We start from the raw sequence: 24,069 nt of genomic DNA, 5'->3' as shown, positions 1-24,069 counted from the left end.
ACAATTTCATTTCTATACAAAATTTTGTCAAATTTTTATTTCTATAGAAAATTTTGTCAAAATTTTATTTCTATATATAATTTTGCCTAAATTTTCTTTCTATAGAAAATTTTATAAAAATTTTATTTAAAAAAAAATTTTTTTGTCAAAATTTTATTTCTATAGAACATTTTATTTCTTAGAAAGTTTTGGCAAAATTTTATTTCTATAGAAAATTTTGTCAACATTTTATTTTATTTCTATATTTTGTCAATATTTTACACCATACACCATATTGATTTCATAACCTTCCCCTACGGCCTTTGTTAATTTCGAATAAACTTGAGAAGTCTAGTTTTTTCAGTTTTAGAGGAGGTCTCCCACCCCGTCCCAATATCAAAAAAATGATATAGCGTATAGTGTGTAGACGTCCCAGAAAATCTCAAGTAAATTATAAGCCCAATTGTAAATTTCAAGTAAATTGCAAAAACTTAATGGTTTCACGGTATGAACCTAAGGAGAAATGAGACCTCTCTGTGCCCGACTAAATATTAAAAAGTCATATACCTCATATAAATTTTGAAGAAAGTAGTATGAGACTTTCTGTAAAAAAGAGAAAACTAAAACCTTGGCAGAAAGTGGCAGGGCACTTTCTTTTAACAAAATAAAAGAGAGAAGTCATAGCTAATGACTTCTTAGGCGCGTAGATTTCAGAGAGTAGAAATCTACTACAAATCCTATCGAGCAATGTAGGAAATGATTACCTATAGCGGGGAGAAAAATAAAGCGAGACCAAGTTCAGTTTTATAAGTACAATTTATTTTACCATCCTTTGAGCGATGTTGATACTTCGGCTGACGTTGACAAAAGAGGAAGTTACATTTTGTATTTTAATTAAGAAACTTCGCATTGATCGAAAGATTGACAGATAAAAATACTACCAAATTTATGTTATACTTTTAGTATATATGAGTTAAAACTAAATGCAGCGTATCATATATATTATTGTTAAACAAGGTTTAACAAATTTCATAATCTCCCCTCCCCCTAAGTTCTCCATAAAATTTCAGCAAGTCGACAAATTTTAGTTTCTTCACTGTACTTTAACAAAGTACAAAGGGGGGACGCCCCCCCTCCTGGACCAAATATCGAAAAGTAAAGTAGCTTTTCTTTGCCTAGACGCCCCCTTCAACCTTCCCTGAAAATTTCAAGCAATTCGGATACATTTTTTCCAATTATCAAAAACTCAGAGAAGGGGGAGGTCCCCCTTCCCGCCAAATATTAAAAAATTAGGTACTTCATAATAAATTAATAACTTCACGGTGTGCTCCCTGTAAATCTCAAGTAAATAAGATAATTTTTGTCCACCTCCGCGACCAAACATCAAAAAATAAAGAAGCGGATCTTTGTCTAGACGCCCCCTTGAACCTTCCTTGAAAATTTCAAGCAAATCGGATAATTTTGTTCCAATTTTCAAAACATCGAGCAAGGGGGAGGACGCCCCCCCCCCTCCTGGACCAAATATCGAAAAATAAAGTAGCTTTTCTTTGCCTAGACGCCCCCTTCAACCTTCCCTGAAAATTTCAAGCAATTCGGATACATTTTTTCCAATTATCAAAAACTCAGAGAAGGGGGAGGTCCCCCTTCACGACCAAATATAAAAATCAGGTACTTCATAATAAATTAATAACTTCACGATGTGTTCTATGTAAATCTCAAGTAAATCAGAGAATTTTTGTCCACCTCCGCGACCAAATATCAAAAAATAAAGAAGTGGATCTTTATCTAGACGCCCCCTTTAACCTTCCCTGAAAATTTCAAGCAAATCGGATAATTTTGTTCCAATTTTCAAAATATCGAGCAAGGGGGAGCTTCCCCTTCCCATACAAATATTAAAAAAATCTCGTACCCCATAATAAATTCATAACCTCGCGGCGTGCTCTCTGTAAATATGAAGTAAATCAGAGAATTTTTGTTTTATTTTTTACTGTACTTAAAACAAAAATATTATAAAGGGTTGGTCCACCTCCGCGACCAAATAGCGAAAAATAAAGTAGCGGGTCTTTGTCTAGACAGCACACCTAACCTTCCATGGAAATTTAATCCAAATCGGAAAACTTTTGCCCAATTTTGAAAAAGTCGGGCAAGGGGATGTCCCCCTCCCCCATCAGATATCAAAAAATGAGGTACCCTATTTTCACCACATGATTACCCTCTACGTTCTCCGAACATTTTTCATGTGAGAAAATAAAATTATTTTATAACAAAAGCAACTTCGATGGCTTACAATTATAAATTTTTTTAATATGCGCTATAGTAAAAAAGATTTTCCCGCTCTTCCGTTGAAACTTTTCTTTGTTATAAACCTTACGGAGCCCGAGACCTTTCCAACGAATGTAAAACCGTCGAAATCGGTTACTGCGTGCGGGAGTTGCATCAAAGATGGCGCTGTATATAAAAAAGATTTTCCCGCTTTTCCGTTGAAACTTTTCTTAAATTTTCTTTGCTATAAACCTTACGGAGCTCGAGACCTTTCGAACGAATGTGAAACCGTCGAAATCGGTTCGTGCGTTCTGGAGTTAAAGCGTTAGGAAGGAAATTCCGACTTGTTTTTATATATTAGAAGATTTATCAAAATGTTATTCCTACGTAAAGAGAGTCGCTTAAACACATTTCAGGTTACACGCTGGACATTTTCATACAATCTCTGCCACCCTCTCTCTCTTTATAATTTAGATATCTGACTGTGTTAACATTACATCTGTTTTTTATAATGTGATGATCAGCATTGTGATTACATTCATAAAAATAATAGAAAGTTTTGTAATGCAATAAATAGCCTCATATCATGTATTAACAGTGAAAATGTTTAATGATGTAAATAGCCAATGACACGCATACCTATATTTAGATAAACATACAACGATTGTATGTGGGTGCTATAAGCGATGAGCTGTTGAATACAACCGTTAAACAAAGAGTAACTTGAACACATTACAGGTTACACGTTGGACATTTTCCATACTCTCCCTCTTCATATTTTAGATACTTGACGGTGTTAACATTACATATGACATATGTAATGTGATGATCTGCATTTTGATTTCATACTGATCTGTATTTTGATTACATACTGATTACATTACAGGTTACACGTTGGACATTTTCCATACTCTCCCTCTTCATATTTTAGATACCAGACGGTGTTAACATTACATATAACATATGTAATGTGATGATCTACATTTTGATTACATACTGGACAATGAATGTGATATTTTGTAATCGTTCATTATTCAAGTTCTATAAATAATGGGCTGTAGAATATAACCGTTAAACAAAGAGTCGCTTAAACACATTTCAGATTACATGTTGGACGTTTTCAGCCAAACATTATAGTCATCGTCATCACCATCAAGATTTGTTATACCCCAATTCATTCATTTAAATTAAATATGGAGCAGTTGCTTACATTAAATTCATGCCAATGACCGAAAGTTTTGTTTAATGCAATAAATAGTTTTATATCGTGTAAAAATCTCTGTGGCAATAGTAAGAATGTTTAATGATGTAAATAGCCAATGACACGCATATATTTAGATAAACATCAAAATATTGTGTGTGTGATAAGTGATGGAGTGTTGAATACAACCGTTAAACACGGTGGCTCTTAACCAGTGTTGCCAACTAATGATAAGCAAACATAGCTAGTTCACATAATAAAAATATTATATAATACAATGTTTTTTTGCCAATAAATAACTAAATTTTGTAAAAAAAAAAAAAATAAAAAATAAGACTATTATATAATAATAATATTTTTGCTACAAAATAACTAAATTATGTAAAAATGTCCAAAAAGATAGCCACATGATATTTATTTAATTTTCGAATTATTACTGATTAGAGTCTAATATATATAATCTAATTCAGGAAAACCTAGATTAATAGTATTGATATAAGAATCATTAGTTTCGACATTTTTAGGCACGTATTGCAGTTTTTTTATACAGTGTTGGTATACTAATGATATACAATCAAAGTCTATTTATGATAACTTTAAATTCGACCTTTTAGTTTTTCAAAATATAATTGAAGCCACTAATATACTTTTAATGTTTGCCAAAGTCGACCAATCGAATTTTTTACTCCAAAATTTTAAAATGTCCTGCATTTTGAAATAATCACATTATGATAACAATTTCATATGAGATGACTTAAAATTAGAAGTCAGACAATTTTTAGAAAATTTTCCATAGAAATAAAATTTTGACAAAATTTTCTATAGAAATAAAATTTTGAATAGAAATAAAATTTTGACAAAATGTTCTATAGAAATAAAATTGTGACAAACTTTTCTATAGATATACAATTTTGACAAAATTTTCTAAAGGAATAAAATTTTGACAAAATTTTCTGTAGAAATGAAATTGTGACAAAATTTTCTGTAGAAATAAAATTTTGACACATTTTTCTGTAGAAATAGAATTTTGACAAACTTTTCTCTAAAAATAAAATTGTAGCAAAACTTTCTATAGAAATAAATTCTTGATAAAAATTTTTATAGAAATAAATTTTTTACAAAATTTTCTAAAGAAATAACATTTTGAGAAAATTTTCTATAGAAATAAAATTTTTACAAAATTTTCCGTAGAAATGAAATTTTGAGAAATTTTTCTATAGAAATAAAATTTTGAGGAATTTTTCTGTAGAAATGGAATTTTGACAAAACTTTCTATAGAAATAAATTCTTGATAAAATTTTCTATAGAAATAAATTTTTCACAGAATTTTCTATACAAATAAAATTTAGACAAAATTTTCTATAGAAATAAATTTTTTACAAAGTTTTCTGTAGAAATAGAATTTTGACAAACTTTTGTATAGAAAAAAAATTTTGACAAAACTTTCTATAGAAATAAATTCTTGATACAATTTTCTATAGAAATAAATTTTTGACAAAATTTTCTATAGAAATGACATTTAGATAAAATTTTCTAATGAAATAAAATTTTGAGAAAATTTTCTATAGAAATAAAATTTTTACAAAATTTTCCGTAGAAATGAAATTTTGAGAAATTTTTCTATAGAAATAAAATTTTGAGGAATTTTTCTGTTGAAATGGAATTTTGACAAAACTTTCTATAGAAATAAATTCTTGATAAAATTTTCTATAGAAATAAATTTTTCACAAAATTTTCTATACAAATAAAATTTATTTTTTATTTTCTATAGAAATAAATTTTTTACAAAGTTTTCTGTAGAAATAGAATTTTGACAAACTTTTGTATAGAAAAAAATTTTTGACAAAACTTTCTATAGAAATATATTCTTGATAAAATTTTCTATAGAAATAAATTTTTGAGAAAATTTTCTATAGAAATGAAATTTAGATAAAATTTTCTAATGAAATAAAATTTTGAGGAAATTTTCTATAGAAATAAAATTTTTACAAAATTTTCTGTTGAAATGAAATTTTGACAAAACTTTCTATAGAAATAAATTTGTGACAAAATTTTCTAAAGAAATAAAATTTAGACAAAATTTTCTAAAGTAATAACATTTTGAGAAAATTTTCTATACAAATTAAAATTTGAAAAAAATTTCTATAGAAATACATTTTTATAATATTTTCTATAGAAATAAAATTTTGACAAAATTTATCACTACGAATAAAATGTTGAAGAAATTTTCTATAGAAATTAAATTTTGAAGAATATTTCTGTAGAAACAGAATTTGGACAAAACTTTCTATAGAAATAAATTCTTGATAAAATTAGAAATAAATTTAAGACAAAATTTTCTAAAGAAATAAAATTTTGAGAAAACTTTCTATAGAAATAAATTCTCGATAAAATTTTCTATAGAAATAAATTTTTGACAAAATTTTCTATAGAAATAAAATTTAGACAAAATTTTCTAAAGAAATAAAATTTTGAGAAAATTTTCTATAGAAATTAAATTTTAAAAAAATTTTCTATAAAATACATTTTTGATAATATTTTCTATAGAAATAAAATTTTGACAAAATTTATTAGTAGAAATAAAATGTTGAAGAAATTTTCTATAGAAATAAATTTTTGACATAATTTTCTATAGAAATAAAATTTAGACAAAATTTCCTAAAGAAATAAAATTTTGAGAAAATTTTCATTAGAAATAAAATTTTGACAAAATTTTCTATACTAGCAAAATTTAGACAAAATTTTCTATAGAAATAAAATTTTTACAAAGTTTTCTGTAGAAATGAAATTTTGACAAAATTTCTAATAGAAATTTGACAATTTTGACAATCTTTTGTATAGAAATAAAATTTTGACAAAACTATCTATAGAAATAAATTCTTGATTACATTTTCTATAGATATAAAATTCTGACAAAACTATCTATAGAAATAAATTCTTGATAAAATTTTCTATAGAAATAATTTTTGACAAAATTTTCTATACAAATAAAATGTAGACAAAATTTTCTATAAAAATAAAATTTTTACAAAGTTTGCTGTAGAAATGAAATTTTGACAAAATAAAATTTTGAGAAATTTTTCTGTATAAATAGAATTTTTACAAACTTTTGTATGGAAATAAAATTTTGACAAAACTTTCTATAGAAATAAATTCTTTATAAAATTTTCTATAGAAATAAATTTTTTACAAAATTTTCTATAGAAATGAAATTTAGACAAAATTTTCTAAAGAAAAAAATTTTGAGAAAATTTTCTATAGAAATTAAATTTTGAAAAAATAAATACATTTTTGATAATATTTTCTATAGAAATAAAATTTTGACAAAGTTTATAACTAGAAATAAAATGTTGAAGAAATTTTCTATAGAAATAAAATAGTGACAAATATTTCTATAGAAATAAAATTTAGACAAAATTTCTAAAGAAATAAAATTTTGAGAAAATTTTCATTAGAAATAAAATTTTGACAAAATTTTCTATAGAAATTAAATTTTGAAAAAATTTTCTATAGAAATAAATTTTTGATAATATTTTCTATAGAAATAAAATTTTTGTTTTGTTTGTTATTGTTGGCTTCTCTTCAATCGTTATTGTTGTTTTTTTTTTTTTTGATCTCAGCTTAAAGCCATGCAATTGACTAAACTACAAGTGTAGCTTAACCAACAGAGGAAAAGTATGCTTGTCAAATTTATTTGGGCAAAGCCCTATAGACTGCAAGATGGTTGGATGTACAGCTGTTTCGGAATTACCACATTCCTCATCAGCATCCTCTACTTGCAGCAAAACTATCAACCAATTATCAGAATAAATTCGGGTAATTCACTCAACCCAACGTGAACTACACTTGAACCTCCCGAAAAGTGTAGTTCACGTTGGGTTGAGTGAATTACCCGAATTTATTCTGATAATTGGTTTTCTATAGATATACAATTTTGACAAAATTTTCTAAAGGAATAAAATTTTGACAAAATTTTCTGTAGAAATGAAATTGTGACAAAATTTTCTGTAGAAATAAAATTTTGACACATTTTTCTGTAGAAATAGAATTTTGACAAACTTTTCTCTAAAAATAAAATTGTAGCAAAACTTTCTATAGAAATAAATTCTTGATAAAAATTTTTATAGAAATAAATTTTTTACAAAATTTTCTAAAGAAATAACATTTTGAGAAAATTTTCTATAGAAATAAAATTTTTACAAAATTTTCCGTAGAAATGAAATTTTGAGAAATTTTTCTATAGAAATAAAATTTTGAGGAATTTTTCTGTAGAAATGGAATTTTGACAAAACTTTCTATAGAAATAAATTCTTGATAAAATTTTCTATAGAAATAAATTTTTCACAGAATTTTCTATACAAATAAAATTTAGACAAAATTTTCTATAGAAATAAATTTTTTACAAAGTTTTCTGTAGAAATAGAATTTTGACAAACTTTTGTATAGAAAAAAAATTTTGACAAAACTTTCTATAGAAATAAATTCTTGATACAATTTTCTATAGAAATAAATTTTTGACAAAATTTTCTATAGAAATGACATTTAGATAAAATTTTCTAATGAAATAAAATTTTGAGAAAATTTTCTATAGAAATAAAATTTTTACAAAATTTTCCGTAGAAATGAAATTTTGAGAAATTTTTCTATAGAAATAAAATTTTGAGGAATTTTTCTGTTGAAATGGAATTTTGACAAAACTTTCTATAGAAATAAATTCTTGATAAAATTTTCTATAGAAATAAATTTTTCACAAAATTTTCTATACAAATAAAATTTATTTTTTATTTTCTATAGAAATAAATTTTTTACAAAGTTTTCTGTAGAAATAGAATTTTGACAAACTTTTGTATAGAAAAAAATTTTTGACAAAACTTTCTATAGAAATATATTCTTGATAAAATTTTCTATAGAAATAAATTTTTGAGAAAATTTTCTATAGAAATGAAATTTAGATAAAATTTTCTAATGAAATAAAATTTTGAGGAAATTTTCTATAGAAATAAAATTTTTACAAAATTTTCTGTTGAAATGAAATTTTGACAAAACTTTCTATAGAAATAAATTTGTGACAAAATTTTCTAAAGAAATAAAATTTAGACAAAATTTTCTAAAGTAATAACATTTTGAGAAAATTTTCTATACAAATTAAAATTTGAAAAAAATTTCTATAGAAATACATTTTTATAATATTTTCTATAGAAATAAAATTTTGACAAAATTTATCACTACGAATAAAATGTTGAAGAAATTTTCTATAGAAATTAAATTTTGAAGAATATTTCTGTAGAAACAGAATTTGGACAAAACTTTCTATAGAAATAAATTCTTGATAAAATTAGAAATAAATTTAAGACAAAATTTTCTAAAGAAATAAAATTTTGAGAAAACTTTCTATAGAAATAAATTCTCGATAAAATTTTCTATAGAAATAAATTTTTGACAAAATTTTCTATAGAAATAAAATTTAGACAAAATTTTCTAAAGAAATAAAATTTTGAGAAAATTTTCTATAGAAATTAAATTTTAAAAAAATTTTCTATAAAATACATTTTTGATAATATTTTCTATAGAAATAAAATTTTGACAAAATTTATTAGTAGAAATAAAATGTTGAAGAAATTTTCTATAGAAATAAATTTTTGACATAATTTTCTATAGAAATAAAATTTAGACAAAATTTCCTAAAGAAATAAAATTTTGAGAAAATTTTCATTAGAAATAAAATTTTGACAAAATTTTCTATACTAGCAAAATTTAGACAAAATTTTCTATAGAAATAAAATTTTTACAAAGTTTTCTGTAGAAATGAAATTTTGACAAAATTTCTAATAGAAATTTGACAATTTTGACAATCTTTTGTATAGAAATAAAATTTTGACAAAACTATCTATAGAAATAAATTCTTGATTACATTTTCTATAGATATAAAATTCTGACAAAACTATCTATAGAAATAAATTCTTGATAAAATTTTCTATAGAAATAATTTTTGACAAAATTTTCTATACAAATAAAATGTAGACAAAATTTTCTATAAAAATAAAATTTTTACAAAGTTTGCTGTAGAAATGAAATTTTGACAAAATAAAATTTTGAGAAATTTTTCTGTATAAATAGAATTTTTACAAACTTTTGTATGGAAATAAAATTTTGACAAAACTTTCTATAGAAATAAATTCTTTATAAAATTTTCTATAGAAATAAATTTTTTACAAAATTTTCTATAGAAATGAAATTTAGACAAAATTTTCTAAAGAAAAAAATTTTGAGAAAATTTTCTATAGAAATTAAATTTTGAAAAAATAAATACATTTTTGATAATATTTTCTATAGAAATAAAATTTTGACAAAGTTTATAACTAGAAATAAAATGTTGAAGAAATTTTCTATAGAAATAAAATAGTGACAAATATTTCTATAGAAATAAAATTTAGACAAAATTTCTAAAGAAATAAAATTTTGAGAAAATTTTCATTAGAAATAAAATTTTGACAAAATTTTCTATAGAAATTAAATTTTGAAAAAATTTTCTATAGAAATAAATTTTTGATAATATTTTCTATAGAAATAAAATTTTTGTTTTGTTTGTTATTGTTGGCTTCTCTTCAATCGTTATTGTTGTTTTTTTTTTTTTTGATCTCAGCTTAAAGCCATGCAATTGACTAAACTACAAGTGTAGCTTAACCAACAGAGGAAAAGTATGCTTGTCAAATTTATTTGGGCAAAGCCCTATAGACTGCAAGATGGTTGGATGTACAGCTGTTTCGGAATTACCACATTCCTCATCAGCATCCTCTACTTGCAGCAAAACTATCAACCAATTATCAGAATAAATTCGGGTAATTCACTCAACCCAACGTGAACTACACTTGAACCTCCCGAAAAGTGTAGTTCACGTTGGGTTGAGTGAATTACCCGAATTTATTCTGATAATTGGTTGATAGTTTTGCTGCAAGTAGAGGATGCTGATGAGGAATGTGGTAATTCCGAAACAGCTGTACATCCAACCATCTTGCAGTCTATAGGGCTTTGCCCAAATAAATTTGACAAGCATACTTTTCCTCTGTTGGTTAAGCTACACTTGTAGTTTAGTCAATGCATGGCTTTAAGCTGAGATCAAAAAAAAAACAACAATAACGATTGAAGAGAAGCCAACAATAACAAACAAAACGAATGAAGATAGAGGAAGCACGCTCAAAAACAAACCCAGCCAAATACATACAAATCGATGATTTGAGTTTGGCAAAGGAAAAGAGATATGCTGGCAAATTTGTTTAGGCAGTAGCCGACTATCAAACCCTTTTTCGGGAGGTTCAAGTGTAGTTCACGTTGGGTTGAGTGAATTACCCGAATTAATTCTGATAATTGGTTGATAGTTTTGCTGCAAGTAGAGGATGCTGATGAGGAATGTGGTAATTCCGAAACAGCTGTACATCCAACCATCTTGCAGTCTATAGGGCTTTGCCCAAATAAATTTGACAAGCATACTTTTCCTCTGTTGGTTAAGCTACACTTGTAGTTTAGTCAATGCATGGCTTTAAGCTGAGATCAAAAAAAAAAAAAAACAACAATAACGAAATAAAATTTTGACGTAATTTTCTATGGAAATTAAATTGTGACAAAATTCTCTATAGAAATAAAATTTTGTGAAAATTTTATTTCTATAGAAAATTTTGGTCAACATTTTTTTTTTAGAACTAAAATATTGACAAGATTTTCAATAGAAATAAAATTGTGAAAAAATTTTCTATAGAAATAGAATTTTGACAAAATTTTCTATAGGAGTTTTTTTTTTTGTTTGGTTGGTAGAATTTTCTGCAAATTTTGGTTCGTGTGGCAACCGTGGTACTGACACCACATGCCAAATTTTAACCGATTCGAATGAAAAAAAACGTGTGACTCAAGAACCGGAGAACGGTTTATATGATACGATATGGCCCGTATGCAATGCCATCAGTTCTATGTCAATAACCACTTCTTGTGCAAATTTTCAAGAGGTTATCTTGTTTCCTTTGAAAATTAGTATGGTTTCAGTCGACGAACGGACGGACTAGGCTAGTTGGATTCGGAATTTTACCACGACCCTGAATATATATGTACCTATCTATATATGTTATAGGGTCTGCGATCTATATTTCGATGCGTTTCTATGGTGGACATTTTGCATTAACTATGTACATTTATGGAAATTTTGCTTATTTTCAAACTTGTTATTAGAATTGATATATAAAGACTAGTAATCGATATTTTAAATATATCAAAATTTAAATCAAAAATGTGTAGATTTTTACTTAATAGCAATTGTACATGATTTCTAGAAACTCGTCATCAAAAACAAATAGCACTAGGTATGAAATAGCTAAATTGACATCACTGCTCTGAACCACATGTCAACAAATTTTGCATAGTCTCTGTCTTTCGCTCTCTCTCTCTTTATATTTTAGATATCTGATTGTGTTAACATTACATGTGGCTATACTTTAATTGTATGTTATGAACTCCATTTTGTTTACATAGTGAAACAGTGGATGGAACATTTTGTAATCGTTAAGTTTAATTATGGACGTTTACGCACACACACACACACAAATACATATGGCTGCAGTTATAATCCTATTAGGTAGTTTTATTCTATCGTGATTTCGAAACATTATAACCAATGATTTTTGCATTTAAACTGCCATGGTTTATTGTAAAGGCACACAACATTTTAAGAATATCAATAAAGTTGTGTAAATCATATATACAAAGGGAGTTATCTTCATTATACCATGAGATTAAGTATAATTTATTTGTAAAACATGACACATTGGTTTTTAACATTGCAGGGAAGTAAAGAAAGAGCTTAAATACCCAATAAAAAAGATATAGTAAAAAAAAAACAAGTATATACGGCCGTAAGTTCGGCCAGGCCGAATCTTATGTACCCTCCACCATGGATTGCGTAGGAACTTCTACTAAAGGCTGTCATCCACAATCGAATTACTTGGGTTGCGATAACACTTGCCGATGGCAAGGTATCGTAAAACTTTTTAACACTGTCTTCTAAATTGTAAGTTAGTCCATAAGGGGTATATATTAAACAAAAAAAAGGCCGATTAAGTACGTATATAATTCAGTTTGACAAAATTTTCTATAGAAATAAAATTTTGACAAAATTTTCTATAGAAATAAAATGTTGACAAAATTTTCTATAGAAATAAAATGTTGACAAAATGTTCTATAGAAATAAAATGTTGACAAAATTGTCTATAGAAATAAAATGTTGACAAAATTTTCTACAGAAATAAATTTTTTACAAACTTTTCTATAGAAATAAAATTTTGACAAAATTTTCTATGGTAATAAAATGTTGACAAACATTGCTATAGAAATAAACTTTTTACAAAACTTTCTATAGAAATGAAATTTTGACAAAACTTTCTATAGTAATAAAATTTGACAATTTTTACATGGCTGTTAGAGGCCATATACTAACGAAATGTACCACATTTCAACCGCATCGGATGACTTTTGCTCCTCCAAGAGGCTCCGGAGGTCAAATCTGGGGATCGGTTTATATGGGAGCTATCTATATATAAGTATGGACCGATATGGACCAATTTTTGCATGGTTGTTAGAGACCATATACTATGAATTTTGCGGATGAATTTTGCTCATCCAAGAGGCTCCAGAGTTCAAATCTGGGGATCGGTTTATATGGGAGCTATATATAATTATGGACCGATATGGACCAATTTTTGCATGCTTGTTAGAGACCGTATACTAACATCAGGTACCCAATTTCAAACGGATCGGATGAATTTTGCCCCTCCAAGAGGCTCCGGAGGTCAAATCTGGGGATCGGTTTATATGGGAGCTATATATAATTATGGACCGATATGGACCAGTTTTTGCATGGTTGTTAGAGACCATATACTAACACCACGTACCAAATTTCAGTTGGGTAGGATGAAGTTTGCTCCTCCAAGAGGCTCCGGAGGTCAAATCTGGGGATCGGTTTATATGGGAGCTATATATATTTATGGACCGATATGGACCAATTTTTGCATGGTTGTTAGAGACCGTATACTAACATCAGGTACCAAATTTCAACCGGATCGGATGAATTTTGCCCCTCCAAGAGGCTCCGGAGGTCAAATCTGGAAATCGGTTTATATGGGGGCTATATATAATTATGGACCGATATGGACCAATTTTTGCATGGTTGTTAAAGACATCGGATGAATTTTGCTGCTCCGGAAGGCTCCGCAAGCCAAATTTGGGGATCGGTTTATATGGGGGCTATACGTAAACGTGGGCCGATATGGCCCATTTTCAATACCATCCGACCTACAGCAATAACAACTACTTGTGCCAAGTTTCAAGTCGATAGCTAGTTTCGTTCGGAAGTTAGCGTGATTTCCACAGACGGACGGACAACCGGACAGACGGACGGACGGACGGACGGACGGACATGCTTAGATCGACTCAGAATTTCACCACGACCCAGAATATATATACTTTATGGGGTCTTAGAGCAATATTTCGATGTGTTACAAACGGAATGACAAAGTTAATATACCCCCATCCTATGGTGGAGGGTATAAAAATAAATAAATTGTTTTGTATCAAATATAAAAGAATTTGTCATTCAATCTCAAGCTTAAAATTTATTTTAATTCTAAAAAAGTATTTTGGGATTCCAACTTATGAATTTTGTCATGGAGTTGTCATGCCATATAAATTGTCAAAAAATTGTTTTGCTATGGCCATATACCTTTTGATCGCTCATTATATTTTGTATAAAATATGGATATAATTATTAATATAAAAATTACATTTGAAGTCTTTTCATAAAGATGTTGGCAGGTTTAGTCATCTGGATAATTTTCTGGAAATTTTAACTTTTTCCTGTTTTTATTTTTTTACAAAACCTCTTTATTAAATAAATTGTTTTCATTAATTTTTAGTAAATATTACTTATTTTTAATATTTCATATCCTTTTCCTAATCGCAAGCCTTCAGACCATTGCCCACACACAAAGCATAAGCCATCATATGAGGAATAGCATTTTGTTCATATACTCCTGTGAATAAATGTGACCAAGGTCCTGAAGCATATACCGGAACATCTTCACCACCATGAGTTTCTGAATCTCTTGGAAATGTGGCTGGGAATAAATCATCGGGGGCTCCGGTCATCAATAGTGTGGGATCATGTCTTTCGCTTGTCTCAGCATTATAGAATTTCTCATGACCTGGTCCATTGGAATAACTCAAAACCATCATAGGTTTTCCATCATCTGGGACAGTTGGAGAACGAGCAAATATATCATTACCACGATACTGAAATTGGAAAGAATTTTTGGGGGGAATATATGGTTTATAATATATATGTTATTTTGTCTATGTTTATTATTAAATGAGATGGAATTTTCTATAGATATAATGAATCGCTCTAAATTACCCAAAGTAATTAAGTTTTAGTGGAAAATTTGCATTTTTATACCCTTCACCACTACTGTGGTACAGGGTATAATAAGTTTGTGCATTTGTATGTAACGCCAAGAAATAGTGGTCATATACCCATCTTTTAGTATACCGATCGGCTTAGAATTAAATTCTGAGTCGATTTAGCGATGTCCGTCTGTCTGTCCGTCCGTCCGTCTGTCTGTATATGTAATTTTGTGCACAAAGTACAGGTCGCAGTTTAAGTCCGATCGTCCTCAAATTTGGCATAGGGCCGTTTCTTGGGACAGAGACAATCGCTATTGGTTTTGGAAAAAATCGGTTCAGATTTAGATATAGCTGCCATATATATTTATCGCCGATGTGGTATGACCACGTGTTTATCACCGATTTTCTTGAAATACCGTACATCAAAATATTTTATGAATCTCGAAAATCTTGCAAAATATCAGCCAATTCGGTTCAGATTTAGATATAGCTCCCATATATATCTTTCGTCCGATTTAGACTCATATGACCACAGAGGCCAAAGTTTACTACCGATCTTCTTTTGCATAGAGGGTAGAATTGACATTCTACCAATGCTTGGTAAATTTGATTGAAATCGGTTCAAATTTAGATATAGCTCCCATATATATCTTTCGTCCGATTTGAACTTATATGGCCTCAAAATCCAGGGTTTTGCCGTGATTTGCTTCAAATTTCGCACAAGGAGTACGTTTAGTATTATAGGTAATTGTGGCAAATTTGGTTGAAATCGGTTCAGATTTAGATATGGCTCCCATATATATCTCCCGTCCGATTTGCACTCATATGACCAGGGGGGCCAAAGTTATACTCCCATTTACGTGAAATTTCGCATAGATAGCAGAATTATTATTCTAACTATGCATGTCAAATTTAGTCAAAATCGGTTCAGATTGTATATAGCTCCCGTATATACGTACACCAGAGTTGGGGAAATATGGTAGACCGTTTCATATTTTACAATGGGATTTTCCTCCAATTTACTGGATAGTTTCCACAGAGAATACAAATATGGCCAAAATTCTCACACTTTACACAAAATTCTGTGATGATTTCCCCATAGCTTAGGCATATCCTATACACTGAAATGCCAAAATTTCCACAGAACGGATGAGTTTTAAATAAGGCTCCAAGTCGCCCGACTAGACCAAATAATATATCACAACCCACACTTGACCACATATCTTGGCGAGATCTAACCAATATCCTTGTAAAATCGCCACTGCTGAGTAGCAAAAATTGTAAATATTACTCTAATTGTCCTATATCTCGAATACATATGTATCGCCTGAAAAACATAAATCTCTTTTGTACAATTGCATTAAAATTTCTCTCGCTTCATATTTCCCATATTTATACCCTTCACCACTACTGTGGTACAGGGTATAATAAGTTTGTGCATTTGTATGTAACGCAAAGAAATAGTGGTCATAGACCCATCTTTTAGTATACCGATCGGCTTAGAATTAAATTCTGAGTCGATTTAGCGATGTCCGTCTGTCTGTCTGTCTGTCCGTCCGTCTGTCTGTATATGTAATTTTGTGCACAAAGTACAGCTCGCAATTTAAGTCCGATCGTCCTCAAATTTGGCATAGGGCCGTTTCTTGGGACAGAGACAATCGCTATTGGTTTTGGAAAAAATCGGTTCAGATTTAGATATAGCTGCCATATATATTTATCCCCGATTTGGTCATAGTTAGCGTGTTTATCAACCGATTTTCTTGAAATACCGTACAAACAAATATTTTATGAATCTCGAAAATCTTGCAAAATATCAGCCAAATCGGTTCAGATTTAGATATAGCTCCCATATATATCTTTCGTCCGATTTAGACTCATATGACCACAGAGGCCAAAGTTTACTACCGATCTTCGTGAAATTTTGCACAGAGGGTAGAATTGACATTCTACCAATGCTTGGTAAATTTGATTGAAATCGGTTCAAATTTAGATATAGCTCCCATATATATCTTTCGTCCGATTTGAACTTATATGACCACAAAAGCCAGAGTTTTGCCGTGATTTGCCTCAAATTGTGCACAAGGGGTACGTTCAATAGTATTGTTAAGCATGTCAAATTTTGTTAAAAGCGGTTCAGATTTAGATATAGCTCACATATATATCTTTCGCCCGATTTGGACTTATATGGTTTCAAAAGCCAGAGTTTTGCCTTGTCTTACTTCAAATTTTGCACAAGCGGTACTTGTAACGATACTATTGTATGTGCCAAATATGGTCAAAATCGATGCAGATTTAGATATAGCTCCCATATATATCTTTAGTCTGATTTGAACTTATATGGCCTCAAAATCCAGGGTTTTGCCGTGATTTGCTTCAAATTTCGCACAAGGAGTACGTTTAGTAGTATCGGTAATTGTGCCAAATTTGGTTGAAATCGGTTCAGATTTATATATGGCTCCCATATATATCTTCCGTCCGATTTGCACTCATATGACCAGGGGGCCAAAGTTATACTCCCATTTACGTGAAATTTCGCATAGATAGCAGAATTATTATTCTAACTATACATGTCAAATTTAGTCAAAATCGGTTCAGACTATATATAGCTCCCATATATACGTACACCAGAGTTGGAGAAATATGTTATGGTAGACTGTTAAACATTTTAGACCCATTTTCAATGGAAGTTTCCTCCAATTAACTGGATAGCGTTAGCCGATTTAAATTTTAATTCTAGAGATTTTGTAGAAGTAAAAAAATTGTCTCCTTTATATAGCTTCCAGCAAATGTGAAGTAATTGAAATGGTAACACAAATTTTGGCCTACATAGGGGTGAAGGGTATAATATAGTCGGCCCCGCCCGAATTTAGACTTTACTTACTTGTTTTTACTAACATTGTGTTTCATCCCAGGGCGTTAACCGATTTAAATTTTAATTCTGGAGTTTTTTTAGAAGTACAACAAATTGTTTGCATTAAAAGTATTTGTGTCTGGAAATGCAAACCTTTATATAGCTCCCAGCAAATTTTAAGTAGTTGAGATGGTAACACAAATGTTTTTCTACATTGTGGTGAAGGGTATAATATAGTCGGCTCCGCCCGACTTTAGACTTTACTTACTTGTTTAATATTGGCATTGTTAGTAGTTTGAGTAGCAATAGTTTGGTATCTTGTATGTTTGGGTTTTGTTATGCTAGCATGGAGAAAATAGTTTGAAAATCATAGGAATAGCATTGATAGCAAGAGAATGCCCCATAGCAATGCGAGTAATACGATTATGTTTTTGTTATATGCAAACGGTTGTAATTTCTTGAGAAGGTGTGGTAGTGTGGTGAGTGGTTGGATAGTTTAGGTATATGACTGTTAAAATAGGGATGTCATATATGGATATGTTACCTATGTCATAAAGATGTAGGGCACGAAAGCTGATAAAAAAAAACATTAAAAACGATGTTTGTCTACTTTTTTAAGATTTTATTATAAACATAAATATGAATTGTATTTTCAAACTCTTATTCCTTATTAATTTTAAGGTTATACATACATATTTATATCCCACGTTTACCCCATGGAGATTTTGAGGATTTGTTTTTAAATAAATGCATCAAATCCACTGCTATATTCATCCAATTGCTATTGATCTATTTCTTATGATTGTGTGAAACACAAATTTGAATTTTGAGTTGAAACACATTTGCTAAATGCTTTTGTGCATAACACGTGTGATACATATGAAATATCTCTAAATCTTAACCGATTTGAGACACGGATATCCCTGAAATTCTATACCATCTAGGAGCTTCATACCATCATATATGGTATTTCTATAATAAATTTTCTATAGGAATAAAAATTTGACAAAATTTTCTTTAGTGGTAAACTTTTGACAAAATCTTCTGTAGAAATGATATGTTGACAAAATTTTTTATAGAAATAAAATTTTGACAAAATTTTTTATAGAATAAAATTTTTACAAAAGTTTTTTATAGAACTAAAATTTTGAAAAAATTTTATATAGAAATAAAATTTTGACAAAATTTTCTATAGAAATAAAATTGTGAGAAAATTTTGTATAAAAATAAAATTTTCTATAGAAGCAAAATTCTGATAAAATTTTGACAAAATTTTCTATAGAAATAAAATTTTGAGAATTTTTCTATAAGATAACTTTTTGACAAATTTTCTATTGGTATAAAGTTTTGACAAAATTTTCCATAGAAATAAAATTTTCACAAAATTTTCTATGGAAATAAAATTTTGACAAAATTTTCTATAGAAATACAATTTTAACTAAATTTTCTATAGAAATAAAATTTTGACAAAATTTTATATAGAAAAAAAATTTTGACAACATTTTCCAGAAGAATAAAATTTTGAGAAAATTTTCTATGGAAATAAAATTTTGAGAAAATTTTCTATAGAAATAAAGTTTTGAGAAAATTTTCTATAGAAATAAAATTTTGAGAAATTTTTCTATAGAAATAAAATTTTGAGAAAATTTTCTATAGAAATAAAATTCTGATAAAATTTTGACAAAATTTTTTATAGAAATAAAATTTTGAGAATTTTTCTATAAGATAAAATTTTGACAAAATTTTCTATAGCTATAAAATGTTGACAAAATTTTCTATAGCAATACAATTTTGCCAAAATTATCTAAAGAAATTAAATTTTAACCAAATTTACTATATAAATAAAATTTTGATAAAAGTTGCTATATAAATATAATTTTGACAAAATTTTCTATAGAAAAGTATATATGTGAATTGCTTTAATGTTTCACAATTGATTAAATTTTAGTGGGAAATTGTTAAATAATGACATTGACAAAATTTTGACACCATTTTCTATAGGAATAAAATTTTGTTAAAATATTCTATAGAAATAAAATCTTAAATAAATGTTCTATAGAAATAAAATTTTGACAAAATTTTCTATAGAAATAAAATTTTGACAAAATATTCTATAGGAATAAAATTGTGACAAAATTTTTTATTGAAATAAAATTTGAGCAAAACTTACTATACAAATAAAATTTTGACAAGATTTTCGATAGAAATAAAATGTTAACAAAATTTTCGATAGATGTGAAATTTTGACAAAATTTTCGAGTGAAGTAAAAGTTTTCTATAAAAATATCGTGAATTGCTTTAATGTTTCACATTTTGTTAAATATTGGGCTTGGCATAAAATTTTGATAACATTTTCTATAGAAATAAAATTTTGTTAATATTTCAAAAATAATAAATAAATAATAAAAAAATAAAAATAACATTTTGACAAAATTTTATATAGAAATAAAGTTTTCACAAAATTTTCTATAAAAATAAAGTGTTAATAAAAATAAAATTTTTACAAAATTTTCTATAAAAATAAAATGTTAATAAAAATGTCGATAGAAATAAAAGTTTGACAAAATTTTCGATTGAAATAAAAATTTGACAAAATTTTCGAAAGAAATAAAATTTTTGTTTTAATAGAAATAAAATTTTATTGTTGTTTTTGATCTCAGCTTAAAACCATGCATTGACTAAACTACAAGTGTAGCTTAACCAACATAGGAAAAGTATGCTTGTCAAATTTATTTGGGCAAAGCCCTATAGACTGCAAGATGGTCGTGTAGTTCATTTTGGGTTGAGAGAATTACCTGAATTTATTCTGATAATTGGTTGATAGTTTTGCCGCAAGTGGAGGATGAATGCATGGAATGCAACCAGCTTGCAGTTTATAGGGCTTTGCCCAAATAAATTTGACAAGCATACTTTTCCTCTGCTGTTTAAGCTACACTTGTGGTTTAGTTTTAAGCTGAAATCAAAAACAACAATGATGATGGATGAGAAACCAACAATAACAAACAAAACGAACAAATAAAATTTTGACAAAATGTTCGATAAAAATAAAATGTTAACAAAATTTTCTATAGAAATAAAATGTTAACAAAATTTTCTATAGAAATAAAATTTTGACAAAATTTTCGATTGAAATAAAAATTTTACAAAATTTTTAATAGAAATAAAATTTTTGTTTTTATAGAAATAAATTTTGACAAAATTTTTTAAAATCAGACACACTTACAATTCAAGGAATATAACGATAAAGGAATAGTGATACACCCAAAAAATTGTCGCTAATAAGATCATAATAGATAATATTTCAAATATTGAAATAAAGTTCTAAAATAGAGAAAAAAAAATTTTTCATACTAACCACAAAAATTTGATCAAAAATTTCAAAATAAAATTTAAAGATTTTTTTAAATTTGGTAGGTTTTGGTAAAATGTTCTTCAAATTTTGGTACCGATAGGCTAGTTTGTATTACTATTATTATTTTTTGATACCGTATCTCTCAATATGGCAAATTACTTTAATATTTTAAATTGATTAAGTGTTGGTGGAGAAAATTTTATATTTCATGCCGCTATTGTATTAGTTCGAGTAGTCATAGTTTAGTTATTGTGTGCTTGGCTTTTTTTATGCTTGCCTAGGGAAAATAGTTTAAAAGTCATTGTGATAGCATGAGAGTGAGCTAAAGCAATGAGACTAATTGTGTTTTTTATAGGCAAATGATTGTAATTAATAGAGGGTATTTTAGGTTTTAAAATAATCGAAAGGAGTATAATTGCTGTCCAAGCTTGTGAGAAAGTTGATATTTAAGAACAAAAAATCCGATGTTGGCCGATTTTTATTATAAAGAGGAGTTGGATTTTTTTTTATTAATTCTAAAATTCTTTCTTACTCGTACACATACATTCAATTATATTTTGTGGAGAATAACACAACGTATTGGCGGGAACAAATAATTGCCAGTATTTACTCTCAATTGAGAGAGAGAGAAAGAGAAATGTCTCGATTTTAATGAGAATATACTTATCTCAAATTTCCTTTTAATCTCTATCATTTGCCTTAAAATGAACACACTCGCCCTCACACACACACACACACACTTACCGGATAACCACCAAAGGAAAAGGCATGCGAATGATCCGATGTCACCACAATCAAAGTATCATCCTCACTCGTCATATCGCGAGCCAATTGAATTGCTTTGGAAAATTCCACTGTTTCATCCAAGGCCATACGTGGCGTATTATCATGATGGGCTGAATCAATGCGACCACCTTCAATGAAAACAAAATAGCCATTGTCATCCTGACTTAAAAATTCAATTGTTCGCTTTGTCATTTCCTCCAATGTAGGTTGGGTGGATGTCTCATTTGTTTGCATATGGAATTCCAAATGGGAATCATGGAAAATACCCAAGACACGATCGATTTGTTTGAAATCCAAATTGGCCAACTGCTCTTTGGTTTCCACATATGCATTGCGAGGACTTTGTGATTGGAATTCCTCAATGAGATTACGACCATCGGTACGATGACCATGCTCATAGAGCCGAGCATCAATGAAATGCTTTTTGCCACCACCCATCATTATTTTCAATTTGCTGCCGGTTTCACCATGAATGAGCTGTTGAGCTATGTCCTCAATACCTGAGTTTAGACCACAACTTTGGATAACTTCATTGTCATCTTCCCAATCACGTTCGGCAATGTGAGCATAAGCTCCACTGGATGAGGCATGAGTTATGCGTGTGTTGGTGACGACACCGGCCGATTTTCCCGCATCAATAGCCCATTGGGCAATTGAGGTGACATGGGTGTTCTTATCCAGCATGGTATGGCAATCCTCACGTTCTACCCATCCATTTACTCCTATTGTGCCATAGATAGCCTTCACGCCACACAGGTAAGCGGTGGCTGTATTTGCAGAATCTGAAACAATTTTATCCACTGAATAGGTTTTGGCCAAACCTGCATGGGGGAATTTTTCAAAGGCCAATTTGGCCTCCTCGCCACCAATTAAATTGCGAGCTGCAGCAACAGTGGCCAAGCCTAGGCCATCACCCAAAAACATGATGACATTCTTGGCTCTCTTGGTATTGAATGATGCCTGGAGCTTGGAGTGAACAAAATCTTTGCCTTGATTCAGCCAATATTCAGAGGAATTTTCACCTTCTATAACGCGGGGCAAAGCAAAGGGCGAAGATTGATCGATCTGTTCATCATCTGGATGCATTAGCTTATCACGGCAATCCTCATCATCCAATGCCGCACATGAAGGTTTTCCCTCTATACCCTGAAGGTTGAGCACAATGGCAGTAGCCATTAAAATTGAAATCCCGGCTGTTAGCCTCATTCTCGACCAGCTTTGGTGTATGTCTGCATTTAAACTGATTTTGGTTTTTGTGGTCTGTGGCGGCAGGAGAGTATGGGTATCAGAGATTATCGTGTAATTGATTGAATGCCACTACTCTATCGCTTTAATTTGTTAATTAACTACACTGTAGTGGATGATAAGATTATAGTAGTTGATTTTCTTTGTTAATGGGGAGGGGGTCAATAAATCATATTTTTAGCTATCAATTATGATTAAATATGTGGAATATGTATATTTTTGGATTATTGTTCTTGAAAAAAAATTTGTTATGTGTTTGATGTTATTATCAAATACTTATTTTATAATGTGCTCAAACACCAGCTGGGAGGTGTTAGTATGACCAATGAGCCCTTCACTCCATTGACCACTAATATTGCGATAATTGATATAAATTTGAATTTTTGTCTGAATTTTATGAATAGAAAATTGTTTACGGATACGTTGAAAATAAAGAAAAACTGTGTGTGTGTATTTAGTTTCTTTTATTATGATACATCTCTAATGACATCCCTATTTTTACACGCACTCTCCAATTAATTTATTGCTCTAAATTTTCTTAAATAAAATAAACTTTATTTTGCAAAACTAAATCTAAAAAGAGATTTTGAAAAAAAAAATATCAACCTAAAATATCCAACCAGTCACCGCACTCCCTCATCAACTTCTTCAATTACAACAGGAATAGGCAGATGGGAAAAAATGTTTGTTTGTGTGCGAGTCCATATGATCGCTCTCTGTATGTACTACGACAAATTCCAAATGGAATTTAGTATTTACAAACAACGATTTTTACTTCGATATTAAGTTTTCTAATATATTCCATTACCTTTTTGAAGGAAGGCATTGCAAAGTTTTTGGATTTTTTTCTATTTAAAGATTCCTTTCATTACTAATAATATTATCATATACTCCCTATGAATTCCACAAAGAGAGCGTATAGAGCGTTTTGAAGAGAAAGAGCAAAACGCCACG

At 28.8% G+C, this 24,069-nt stretch overlaps 2 protein-coding genes across 5 annotated transcripts in view; one reads left to right on the top strand and one right to left on the bottom strand.

The window, feature by feature from the left end:
- LOC142220253 (uncharacterized) overlaps positions 1–24,069 on the top strand; it is a 346,247-nt gene that overhangs the window by 293,232 nt on the left and 28,946 nt on the right. The gene's annotated exons all lie outside the window — the stretch shown is intronic.
- Positions 14,199–23,121, bottom strand: LOC142220241 (membrane-bound alkaline phosphatase-like). Its single transcript, XM_075289271.1, has 2 exons — positions 21,829–23,121; positions 14,199–14,770 (listed from the first exon to the last, which is right to left on the bottom strand). The coding sequence occupies exons 1-2, from the start codon at positions 23,074–23,076 to the stop codon at positions 14,432–14,434; spliced, it is 1,587 nt and encodes a 528-aa protein (XP_075145386.1). The 5' UTR covers positions 23,077–23,121; the 3' UTR covers positions 14,199–14,431.

Source organism: Haematobia irritans, chromosome 1 (genome assembly GCF_050003625.1).
Source record: "Haematobia irritans isolate KBUSLIRL chromosome 1, ASM5000362v1, whole genome shotgun sequence".
NCBI lineage: Eukaryota > Metazoa > Arthropoda > Insecta > Diptera > Muscidae > Haematobia > Haematobia irritans.
The sequence above is the reverse complement of the archived record's forward strand: the minus strand, read 5'-3'. Positions and strand labels throughout refer to the sequence as shown.